We start from the raw sequence: 12,181 nt of genomic DNA on the forward strand, positions 1-12,181 counted from the left end.
CTTTATTTTATTGAATTCGGTTCGAAACTTATTTACCTCAGGTTGAAAACTTCTCAAGCCGCCTTTTTAAGCCTGACAGATACGCGGTCCAATCAGACTCACAGACGCTACCTGAGTTCCCGCCCACACTGGAAAAATTGACCAATCAGAGAGCGCCGTGGCGGCAGGCCGCCATTTTGTGAGTCTATAAATGCTTGTAGCGAGACTCGCTAGTGATTCCGCGAACCTGAGAGTGCCATGGACGGGTAAGTGTTCTGAGGGGACGGAAAAAGAGACATGAAAGTGCTTTTTACGGCTTCTCTTCTCTTTCTGGATGGTTTATCCAGTCACTTTTCGAAGTCATGTGATGAGTAAACGTGGTTATAGATTTCCACTCGGAATAATTTCTTTTTAAACAAGCTGGAGAGCAACATGTCCGGGTTTAAACGTTAAGGCTTTTTTTTTTTGTATCCTACCTATGTTGTGACAGGCCCTCCTTCCGGCTTGTAATTGGTGTATTGGTTTTAGAAGCGTACTAACAGCCAATAGGAGCACAGTGAGGGCCGAAGGCGGGATTTTAAGGACCAATCCCAGTGTAGGCGTCGGGTTTTGTCAGAATACAGGCGGATTTTTGGAAACGCGGAAGCGACACGATTCCAAAGTTCCAACTTTAATCGAACCTGATGAAGATTCTTTATTAATTTACGATTATTATCGGCGTTTAAACGTTAAAAGCGTAAATAAAACACGTAAAATGTGTAAAGTGAATAATTTAAGCGCACATGGAGGCGGAACACCTCTGGAAACGGTTGTTACCTGATGGAGGATAAACTGAACCCGGATTAGTTTATCTAGTTTTATTTACACACACACACACACACACACAACTAATCACCAGACAGAACTATTATAACTAACACTATAATATACTCTATATATGTAGATAGTGTGAGTTATTATGAGCTTCTAATCTCGTGTTGTCTTTAGTAAACTCAGAAAAACTCTTTAATACCTCAATCTTATTAAAATTCTCTCCTTTAAAACATTAATTTCATGCTATTTTAATGTTTATCAGTTTCTTTGGCTTTTTCATGTTTTTCATGACGTGCTCATTAACATGTCCCCGCCCACTCGTCCTGTGCCGTTGTTAAGGTTTGAGGTGTAGATGCTGTGACGAGAGCAACCCTAACCCAAGCGTTCTGTGTACAGGATATTTCTCTTTATTTATTTGTTTATTTTTTGCAGACGCTTGGAGACAGATTTGTATCCTCTGGGATCCAGCTACGTCACTGACATTGAGTGAGTTCCACATCTCCAGCTTTTAATGTTTAACTCTGTGTATGCAGACCTCAGTGCTGCTCTCTGACCTCCAGATCATAGTCTACATTCCTACACACTTCACACAGGACACACACTTGTCCACAAACAGCCAATGATCCGATCCTGATCCGATCTAATCCTGCTCTCACGTGCTGTTGGTGTAAAATGGGGTGTTTATTACATTCATTCTGCACCTTAGACACAGTCTGATCTCTACGTCTGATGAAACACACTTTTTTCCCCTCTGTGTTGAAATGTCACGTGTTTGGATCTTCAGTTAACGTGTTCGATTAGGTGATGTACCACGTATTTGTGCTAACGTGCTGTTTTCTCTCCCACAGCGGTGTCCACGATATAACAGTCGGCACAAAGGTACGTCCCGCCGCCCTGTTACGCCGTTACTATAGCAACGACTGAATAGTTCTGTATGTATTAATAATGTGTCTGGAAGGAGTCTCCAGTGTCAGGACTTTAACAGTCAGAGGTAACACTGTAGATCTTCAGGACTGAGGAGTTTACGCTCCTGTAGCTGCTATAATGTAAAGAATTCCAGGAGTTGATGGTGAGGGAGAGAGTGTGGGGGTGGTGTGGTGTGGGGGGAGCGATGTGGATCTGGTTTGTGTCGGACAGTAATAATAAATAAAGGATATAAATCGGTGGCATTCCTCAGTGCTGAGACTCGTTCTGTCTCCCTCTCTCGCTCATGTCTATTGTTCAGCAGCAGTGTTCCCCTCTGTCCTGAACACACTCCAGAGTAATACATAACAGGGCTTACCTTTAAAAATCAACATTTAAAATGATCTCTAAATATACTGTGAATAGTGAAATAAAATAAACATTCACTTTTTCAAAAGAAAAATGTAAACATTCATCAGTAACACTGAGACCTGCAACATCTGATTTTATATATTTATATCACACACACACACACACACACACACACACACCGATCAGGAGAACATTGAGCAGTGAAGTGAATAATTAAATTAGATTTGAATAGCACTTTTTTACAGAGCACTTCCTCAAAGCAGCTACACACTGATAAAACACAAGGTTATATAAAAGAATGTCCAAGAACATTTCATTAGTTAGTTTCTTATTGTTTATTCCTGATTCCAACCCCCTGAGATGGTGTGAGGATGAAACCTTGAGAGGAACCAGACTCAAAATGGTGGGGCTCCTCTTCATTTGGATCATAACACTGATCTTCATCATGGCATTTGTTAGTGGATGGATTTATTTATTAGGCAGCAGGTGAACATTTTTTCCTCAAAGTTGATGTTAGAAGCAGGAAAAATGTGCTAGAGTAAGGATTTGAGTTTGATAAATTGTGACGTCTAGAAAACGGGGTCAAAGCGTCTCCAAAACTGCAGCTCTTGTGGGATGTTCCTGGTCTACAGTGGTCAGAATCAGAAATCAAAAGTGCTCTAAGGAAGGAACAGTGGTGGTCTGGTGACAGGGTCGTGGGGGGCGAGACTCAGTGATACACGTGAGGAGTGAAGGCTGGTCCGTGTGGTCCGATCTAACAGACGAGCTCCTGTAGCTCAAATCTGCTGAAGTTCATGTTGATGATGATCAAGGGGTCACGACTGTTTTAGCAGCAAAAAGGGACCAACACAATATTATGGGGGTATTAATATGCCTGATCAGTGGATATAAATCTCTCTCTCGCTGTGTGTTTGTATACATATATAAATATTAGAGGTGTAACAGTACACAATCCACACTTCTGTCTCTGCTTTGGATTTAAGTCACGGTTCAGTTCCATTTCTGTACAGTTGTGGAAGAAATGTCATTTTTATTACCAGTTTATTATTAACATTTATGATCAACAGTTTTAAATAGAATGGCTGTTTAATTTAATCATATTTTAAATGTTTTAAAATTAAAATAGAATAAATCAGTTAAATTTAGTAATTAATTTGGCACATTAAATCGGCTAAATAAATGAAAAATGTAATAAGTTTAGACCACATTTGGATAATACAAATATGTATTACATCTAATTAATTTTCTAAAGTTGTTCTGCGTATTTCAGCAGACTTTAAGACGTCTTCATTCCGTCCATCTTTCATTCATTCACTCCGTTAATGTGTGGAATCTTCAGGATTTTCTCCTGTTGAGAGAGAAGCTCTGTACTGAACTTTGTGTGTGTGTGTGGTTTCAAAATTAACATGTTAATAACATTCATCAGCATGTTCATGAGGTTTACTGATGCGCCAAGTCCCAATTCCTGATGCACATGTCCGGCAATTAAAACCGTCCGTGTGGAAACGGAACATTTACGTGAATATTTGGTCCTCATGCTCCATGTTGAGTTTGGTTTCATAAAACCATAAAATTAATTTGCATAAAGCATCAATTTCAGTGTTGTTTAGAGTATTAAACTGTTGAATAGTATTTATTTAAGGTACATTTAGAACAGATATAAATGTGATCAAGTTATGATGAATTATATTTTTAAATGACGACTGAACAAGCAGCCCAACTTTTTTGGATTTATAATGTTATAATAATAAACTGTCTGATTATTAATCCGATAAGTTTATATTTAAAATGAATCGTACTCCTTCATGAGTGTGTGTGTGACTGAAGTGGTTCAGTGTTTAGTAACAAAGCTGATGAAGAGAACAGACGTGACATTGTGCTGCTGCTGGAGAGGGAAAAGCTTGTGTTCATCCAGTCATGTGGCCAAAACACACACACACTCCATCAGGAAGTGCTTTATTAACCGACTGAGACTGCAGTGTGTGCGTGTGTGCGTGCGTGTGTGCGTGTGTGCGTGTGTGCGTGTGTGCGTGCGTGCGTGTAGTGTTTACACAATAACAGGTGTTTTTGTTTATTCTTTCTCGATGTGTAGAAGGTCGTTTAGTTTTGTTTTCAGTTGATTTTTATGAACCATTAGATTTTTTTTGTTTGTTTAATTAACCTATTTTAGTTGAATCTGCGTTTATACTCTATATATTATATTGTACTTTTCATCTGATGTACATTAGTATTTTGCACATTTTTAAAAATGATGTATTTATTCATAATAAACTCTGATTTCAGAGAGGATCCGACGAACTCTTTTCCTCCTGCGTCTCTAACGGTCCCTATATCATGAGTTCAGGAGCAGGTACGTTTCCCTTACTGGAGAACCTTCACACTGCTGTCTCCATCCAGAATTTAACCCACTGCATGTTCTTACATGACTGTAGTTTAAATGTGTGGTGAAGTTGGAGGTGTGTGTTTGTGTCCAGCGAACGGGAACGACAGTAAAAAGTTTAAAGGAGACGTGCGGAGTCCCAGCGCCCCCTCTCGAGTCATCCACGTCAGAAAGTTACCCAGCGACATCAACGAGGCCGAGGTGATCTCGCTCGGACTTCCTTTCGGCAAGGTCACCAACCTGCTGATGCTCAAGGGCAAAAATCAGGTTTGTGTGAGAGAATATGAAGAGGAACGCTCTTCTCTCCTGAGCATGAGGTTTTATTAGTGTTCTGTGACCTCAGGCGTTTCTGGAGATGAACACTGAGGAGTCTGCTCAGACGATGGTGAACTATTACTCCTCCGTCACGCCGGTCATCCGCAATCATCCCGTCTTCATGCAGTACTCCAACCACAAGGAGCTGAAGACCGACAACTCACCCAATCAAGTGGTACATCAGCCGTCACTACACCATCAGCTACATTCTAATCACTTGTGGCTGTGTCACAAACTACACCCTCTATTATACATGACCCACTTTCACTAGTCTGCTGTGGCTGTGTCCCAAACTACACCCTCTATTATACATTACCCACTTTCACTAGTCTGCTGTGGCTGTGTCCCAAACCACACCCTCTATTATACATTACCCACTTTCACTAGTATGCTGTGGCTGTGTCCCAAACTACACCCTCTATTATACATTACCCACTTTCACTAGTCTGCTGTGGCTGTGTCCCAAACTACACCCTCTATTATACATGACTCACTGTCACTAGTCTGCTGTGGCTGTGTCCCAAACTACACCTCTATTATACATGACTCACTTTCACTAGTCTGCTGTGGCTGTGTCCCAAACTACACCCTCATTATACATTACCCACTTTCACTAGTCTGCTGTGGCTGTGTCCCAAACTACACCTCTATTATACATGACTCACTGTCACTAGTCTGCTGTGGCTGTGTCCCAAACTACACCCTCTATTATACATTACCCACTTTCACTAGTCTGCTGTGGCTGTGTCCCAAACTACACCCTCTATTATACATGACTCACTGTCACTAGTCTGCTGTGGCTGTGTCCCAAACTACACCCTCTATTATACATGACTCACTTTCACTAGTCTGCTGTGGCTGTGTCCCAAACTACACCCTCTATTATACATTACCCACTTTCACTAGTCATTCATGGCTTCGTCCTATTGGTTGGATCAGGTTTCACTCCACCCTTTTGTCTGTGGGCTGTTCTTAGCCACGCCCCTTTGTTTTAGTTGTGTAATATGCAGGAATGTTGTGTATAGTGTGTTGCTGTATTAGTTGTGATGTGTATCGGTGTTGATGCAGCGTGCCCAGGCAGCCCTGCAGGCGGTGAACGCAGTTCAGACGGCCAGCGTGCCCCTCAGCGGGGTGGATGCTGGAGGATCCGGCAGTCAGAGTCCTGTACTGAGGGTGATTGTGGAGAACCTGTTCTATCCTGTCACACTGGAGGTTCTTCACCAGGTAGCTCCACCTCCACAGTGTTGTATATTGATTGACACTCGCTCTGCTGTACACAACTCATCTGATTCTTTTCTCTTACTGCGGAGTAGATCTTCTCCAAGTTTGGCACGGTCCTAAAGATCATCACGTTCACCAAAAACAATCAGTTTCAGGCTCTGGTCCAGTACTCGGATGCTATGACTGCTCAGCACTCTAAGCTGGTAAGATGTGACCACAACCACGGGGGTTTGAGGCTGCTGCTTTATTAAACGCCATCCTGTACTTATCTCAGAACATCACATCTGGATTTCTGTGTTTTCTTTCAGTCTCTGGATGGACAGAACATTTATAATGCTTGCTGTACGCTGAGAATCGGCTTCTCCAAACTCACCAGCCTGAACGTCAAGTACAACAATGATAAGAGCAGAGACTACACACGGCCCGATCTGCCCACAGGAGACGGCCCCTCCTCGCTCGAACCTCAGACTCTCACCAGTGCCTTCAGTACGAGCACGGCTGCACTGGCCGACCCTCCGTCTGTTTTAGCAGATGATATTACTGTAGTTCAGGTAGCACTGATTAGGAGTAAATGACTCTGTACTTTAACATGTAATAATTCTCTCTCTGGTGTTCAGCTCCTGGGTTGATCTCTGCATCTCCGTTTGCGAGTGCTCACGGTTTCCCTCCAGCGTTCACCCTCCAGCAGGCTGCAGGTCAGATTATACCCCAGCACACGCACAGCACACGCACAGCACACGCACAGCACACGCACAGCACACGCACAGCACACGCATTAAAGCAGTGTTAGTGACGCACACCACACTCAACTTAGCATCTCGTACAATGATCTCCAGACACAAGTCGTCTCTGGATGCAGGAGCTTAGAAGCTTAGAATGTATTTTTCCTTCAGCTCCATAAAGATCTGTTTTCCATGGATTGAAAGATGTGGAAGATCTCCTGCTATAAAGCACCAGTGGGATGAATGTGAACGCTGACTGTACCCCATTTAAAATATTACTGCACTAATGCACTACTGTGCTAATAAAAAATAAATATGAATATTAATGAATCGAATGGTCAATAAATGAGCATGAATATAAAAAAGTAAAGCGACTCTCTCCGTGCAGCATGCGGTCTCGCATGTAGAAACACACACGTGGTAATGCTCTCGTAATGATCGCAGACCAGAAGATGGGAAAACCAGGGGGATGGATTTTTTGCAGATAGTTCCTGCAATCAACTATCAGTGCCGATTAATCTACAAAACCGATTAATCAGTCGACCTCTACCCCAGGAGACCTCACCTACATCAGGACCTGACTTTACTAACACCCTTGTAGCTGAATGAATCTCCACAACATCTATTGGAACTTCCCAGAAGTGTGGAGCTCATTATAACAGCACATCAACACCATGTTTAAAAATCAATCTTATGCCACACTTTATTTTTATATCTACACTGTATATTGTAAATAAACTAAACTAAAGGATATTTATAAAGTAAGACTCTGAACTCTGGGGATATTATTTATATAACTTAGAGCACTAAAGTGGCTAAAATGGCGTCTTCTCTGGCCGTGCATTTGGATGATGGATAATTTGGGTAATAATAATAATAATAATAATATAGGGATTGTAGAATAAACTCGGACTTGGTTTACAGGTTCTGCGTTACGTTCTTGTCGTCTTTACACGTGTTTCCGTCCTCAGGTTTGTCTCTTCCCGGCGTTCCCAGCGCGTTGGCGTCTCTGGGTGTTCCTACGGCGGGTCGACTCTCTCTGGCTGGCCTCAACACCGCCGCACACGCCGTCCTGCTCGTCAGTAACCTGAACCCCGAGGTGTGTGTGATTTACTGTGTGCTTCCTGTAGAAATGTGATCAGTGCTGGTGAGGTATTTAGTCATTTTTGTTTTTGATTAGGTCTAAAATATAGTGTTTGCAGCATTTTATGAAATAAAAATCTAAACACAGCAGCAGTAAAGTAACTCTGAGGTGTTGAGTCGAGGTTTTGTCATGTTTGTTATAATTTTGTTTCTTTGCTTTTTTTTTTCCTGTGTTTCATTGTTAATCTGTTTTCTCCTCTTTTTCTTTTAGTGAAGATATTTAATTTTAGTGACTTCTGCAACACTGTGTACTCACCTGATCTGTTTTTTTTCTCTCTCTCTCTCTCTCTCTCTCTCTCTCTCTCTCTCTCTCTCTCTCTCTCTCTCTCTCTCTCTCTCTCTCTCTCTCTCGCTCATCCTGGCTTTTTTTTTTTTTCTTCTCCCCATTGACGACGAACGACAAACCCACACTCGTTCTCTCCTGGATTTTTATTTCTCCTTTTTTTAACGTTCTGTTTGGATCTGCGGAAATGTTGAACCTGCACTTCTCCGATCTTTCTCCCTTCCCTTCCTCCCTCGCTGCCTTCCTCTGCTGTCTCTAAAGAGCGTTACGCCCCAATGCCTCTTTATTCTTTTCGGTATGTTATCACTGCCATCTCCTCCTTTATTTTTGTGTTTTCATATTTATAACTGTTTTGTTTCGGTACTATAGGGTTTCACTCTCGACTAATCAGTTATGCTGTTGAGCAGGGGCGGGGTCAGGGATGAGTTAGCAGGGTAGATAACAAGATGCAGTGTTTCTGTTTATTACATCATAAAAACCCTTTAACAGAAACCCTCCAGCTTTTTTATTCATCTAGAAGTGACTCAGGAAAAATATGATCCACCAAAAGTTTATACACCTGCGTCTAATCTCTCCTAAACCAGGCAATAATAACGGCTGTATTTGTGTAGTTTGGGAGGAAGTCATCGATCTACAGCACTTGTGCCCTGCTTAGGGACACTTTTACCTTTTTGTTTGCAGAAGTGTTGCATCTTGTTGCTTGGGCCTAAAACACCCCTAATCTTTCTGTACTCCAGTTTAGATGTCTGCATGTTAGATTTGTTTGCATGTCATATTAAATCTGATCACATGATCACACGATCACTATGTAGCTTGTACAGTAAAGTGTATATCAGGGGTGAGTTATCAGACAGAATGCAGAAGAATCCCCTCAAACCCATAGCAGGGTTACCAAGTGTTGTGTTTTAGTGCATGCTGTTACACAATCACTGAATTCCACTGATTTCATCATTTCTGTGCATTAAGACAAGTGTGTGTGTGTGTGTGTGTGTGTGTGTGTGTGTGTGCGCACGTTTTGAAGGTGTGTACGGCGATGTGATGAGAGTGAAGATCCTCTTCAATAAGAAAGAGAACGCTCTGGTGCAGATGGCAGACGCAACACAAGCACAACTCGGTAAATATTAATTATAACAACCAAATCATACATCATTCACCTCCTACACTGGGGGAGGGGATATATGGATAGTGATGGAACATACAGAATATTATTACGGGGTAGGAGAAAGGGATAATTAGAGAGAAATGGAGATAGGAGTGGTTCAGGGATGAGTGAGATGGAGGGATATAAAAAGCAGATGAAGAAAAGCAGGAGCTAGTGTGAGAAGATTGAAATATTGGTAAAGAGACTGGGATGGAGGGATAGACGTATACAGAGAGAAATGGAGTTCAGTGACCCTGATGTATTGCACTAGATGAGTTGTGTAGTGTGAACACACTGCATATAGGGTTTAATCAGTGTGTGTGTGTGTGTGTGACTGACAGCGATGAGTTATCTGAATGGACAGAAGCTCTATGGGAAGGCTCTGCGTGTGACCTTGTCCAAACACACCACCGTGCAGCTTCCCCGAGAGGGACACGAGGACCAGGGACTCACTAAAGACTTCTCCACCTCTCCTCTACACCGCTTTAAAAAACCTGGCTCCAAGAACTACTCCAACATCTTCCCTCCGTCCTCCACCCTCCACCTGTCCAACATCCCGTAAGTCCTGCACTTGTGCACCATTTGTTTGATGTGCCATCTTCATTAAACAGGAGGGAGGTGTTGCAGGTAGAGTTCATGTGTGATACTGTGTGTGTGCTGCAGACCCTCTGTTGGTGAAGATGATCTTAAAGGGCTGTTCAGAAGTTCAGGAGCCACAGTGAAAGCCTTCAAGTTTTTTCAGTATGTTCTTCCGTAATCACCTCAAAACCACGTTTTATAAAGATTTTTTTATTTATTTCCTTAAACACCAATTTTTCTTCTTTCTCTGAATTTCTGTTTGTTCTGTTTTCTCAGGAAGGACCACAAGATGGCGCTAATCCAGTTAAGCTCAGTGGAGGAGGCCATTGAGTCTCTCATTGAGTTCCACAACCACGATCTTGGTGAAAACCATCACCTCCGTGTCTCCTTCTCCAAATCCACCATCTGAGACTCGCATGCAGGGTTAAACACCACACACACACAATCACGTGCACACACACACACTTCATCATTCCTTGTTCTAATTATACACAGACCTGAACAAACCCAATATTTTCATTTGGGTTTTATTTGTAATCTTTTTATTTCCTCGCACACTTAATCTTCTGGTGCAAAAACAAGAAAACGTGATTATCATGTATCTATATACATTATATATATATATATCTCTATACGCTGATCGTCTTTCTGCAGGATTCTGGGAAAATATTTCTTCTTTTTGCAATCATAGATGCTGCCTGGTTCACACTTAGTGCCTACACACACATGCGCACACGCGTGCACACACACACACGCGTGCACACACGGCCACTTTGAATTTTTAAATAATTATCCTTTCTGCCTTTCAAAAAAAAAAAAAAAACAGTGCCTTATATGGTCACTTCCTGTTAGACCGGAACACTCGATTTTTCTTCCTGATAAATCCACTTAAAGCCTTATTGGGTTTTTATAAAAGAAAAAAAGATTCAAATCAGGTTTATTTGCATATCAGGTTCCTCCCCATGCAGTAATTTATTCTTTATTTCTGTTATTTGGCTATTATATAATTTGACTGGTGTAGAATGTTGGCGATTTATAAACGTGTGAATTCTCTTCTGTTTGGAGGGCGTGTGTGTCTCTCAGCCGGACAGCACACGATTGGTTATAAAGCAGGTTAATTTGCATATTTGTATCCTTATTTCCTTTTATGGTATAAAGAATCTTTTATATTCTAGAAGCTAGATTATTTTTCTTGTGTGTATGGAGTCACCACTTCAGGGTTTTCTCATAGTTGTGATTGTGAACAATTTTTGGGTTTGTGTATTAATTATTAATGTTTGTGTATAAGACACGCCCCCTCCTTGTTAGCATATATTGGCATATTAAGAGTCATGTGACGTTGAGGCTTTTTTTTTATTATTCTGATTATAGTTCTGTGCTAGAACCATGTTCCTGACTGATTTAAGGGACAGAGATGAGTTTATATCCCGTTATTCTTATTTTTCAGAGTTGAAGGAAAAAAGTGCCTTAAATTCAGCCAAGTGATTTATTAATTACTGAATAATGTGATTAATTGAATCACATGATTTATTTTTCTATTCACGGATCAGTTAAAAACATTTTTGTAAAATAAACGGAAGAGTCGGGACTTCATTCATGGCTCATTTGCATAATTCTGATCAGGACCAATCACAAGCCCATTTTGCCTTCTAGAATAAATTTGAATAAGAGAGGATTAAATTTGAGTGTTTCTGGGAAAATGTTTGGAATTGATCTTCTATATTGTAGCTTGAGATGGATAAATGTAGCCTCGTCCTGGTAGTTCACCTCGTTATTAATGTTATTTCTTCACGATTCTCACCCACACGTGCACTCGTGCAGATTAGTGATGTATTTCTGCACTAATGATTTATTTTGACTCCCTCAAACACGGACCTCCACAACAGACACCTTCTTCCATCCTCTTAATGTCTTAAACAAACCTGAATTGGTTCTTGGGCACTTTGTGGTTATAAACCAAGTTAACGTGAGATGTTGACGTTTTCACATTCCTGTTTATACATCATTTATTTACACTTTTTTACACCAAACACCCAGACATCAAGTTTTACTGCAAACTCGAGTAAACGAAGAGGCTCCAGTGTCTGTTTAAGCCACGCCCCCCTACCTGAGTCAGGTACTGGTACAGGGCACTAATCTGTAGGCTTTTAGAGGTGACACTGTACCTCCATCATTTACTCACATTCCTGTTCCACACACACCTCGATTTTCTCTGGAGGCCTTTAAATCGAACACACAGACCAAAACAAACAGTCTTAAAAGTGGTGCGTTCCAGACCACGTTCCAGGTGTTTTCCACTCCTGCTGTTGTGGAACGGCAGACTCCCGCCC

At 41.5% G+C, this 12,181-nt stretch overlaps 1 protein-coding gene across 1 annotated transcript in view; it reads left to right on the forward strand.

The window, feature by feature from the left end:
* Positions 1-153: 153 nt before the first annotated feature.
* The window catches only part of ptbp1a (polypyrimidine tract binding protein 1a), a 12,118-nt gene continuing 90 nt past the window's right edge, over positions 154-12,181 (forward strand). The window contains exons 1-16 of the mRNA XM_046863042.1: positions 154-245; positions 1,225-1,278; positions 1,641-1,671; positions 4,351-4,417; positions 4,542-4,714; positions 4,791-4,937; positions 5,831-5,986; positions 6,076-6,186; positions 6,292-6,469; positions 6,601-6,678; positions 7,677-7,804; positions 8,393-8,426; positions 9,153-9,245; positions 9,614-9,830; positions 9,936-10,013; positions 10,128-12,181. The exon at positions 10,128-12,181 is cut by the window's right edge and continues 90 nt beyond it. Coding sequence (XP_046718998.1) covers positions 238-245; positions 1,225-1,278; positions 1,641-1,671; positions 4,351-4,417; positions 4,542-4,714; positions 4,791-4,937; positions 5,831-5,986; positions 6,076-6,186; positions 6,292-6,469; positions 6,601-6,678; positions 7,677-7,804; positions 8,393-8,426; positions 9,153-9,245; positions 9,614-9,830; positions 9,936-10,013; positions 10,128-10,260 — 1,686 coding nt within the window. The 5' untranslated portion in view covers positions 154-237 and the 3' untranslated portion in view covers positions 10,261-12,181. The remainder of the gene's footprint in view (positions 246-1,224; positions 1,279-1,640; positions 1,672-4,350; positions 4,418-4,541; positions 4,715-4,790; positions 4,938-5,830; positions 5,987-6,075; positions 6,187-6,291; positions 6,470-6,600; positions 6,679-7,676; positions 7,805-8,392; positions 8,427-9,152; positions 9,246-9,613; positions 9,831-9,935; positions 10,014-10,127) is intronic.

This window comes from Silurus meridionalis, chromosome 12, assembly GCF_014805685.1.
Source record: "Silurus meridionalis isolate SWU-2019-XX chromosome 12, ASM1480568v1, whole genome shotgun sequence".
Classification (NCBI taxonomy): domain Eukaryota; kingdom Metazoa; phylum Chordata; class Actinopteri; order Siluriformes; family Siluridae; genus Silurus; species Silurus meridionalis.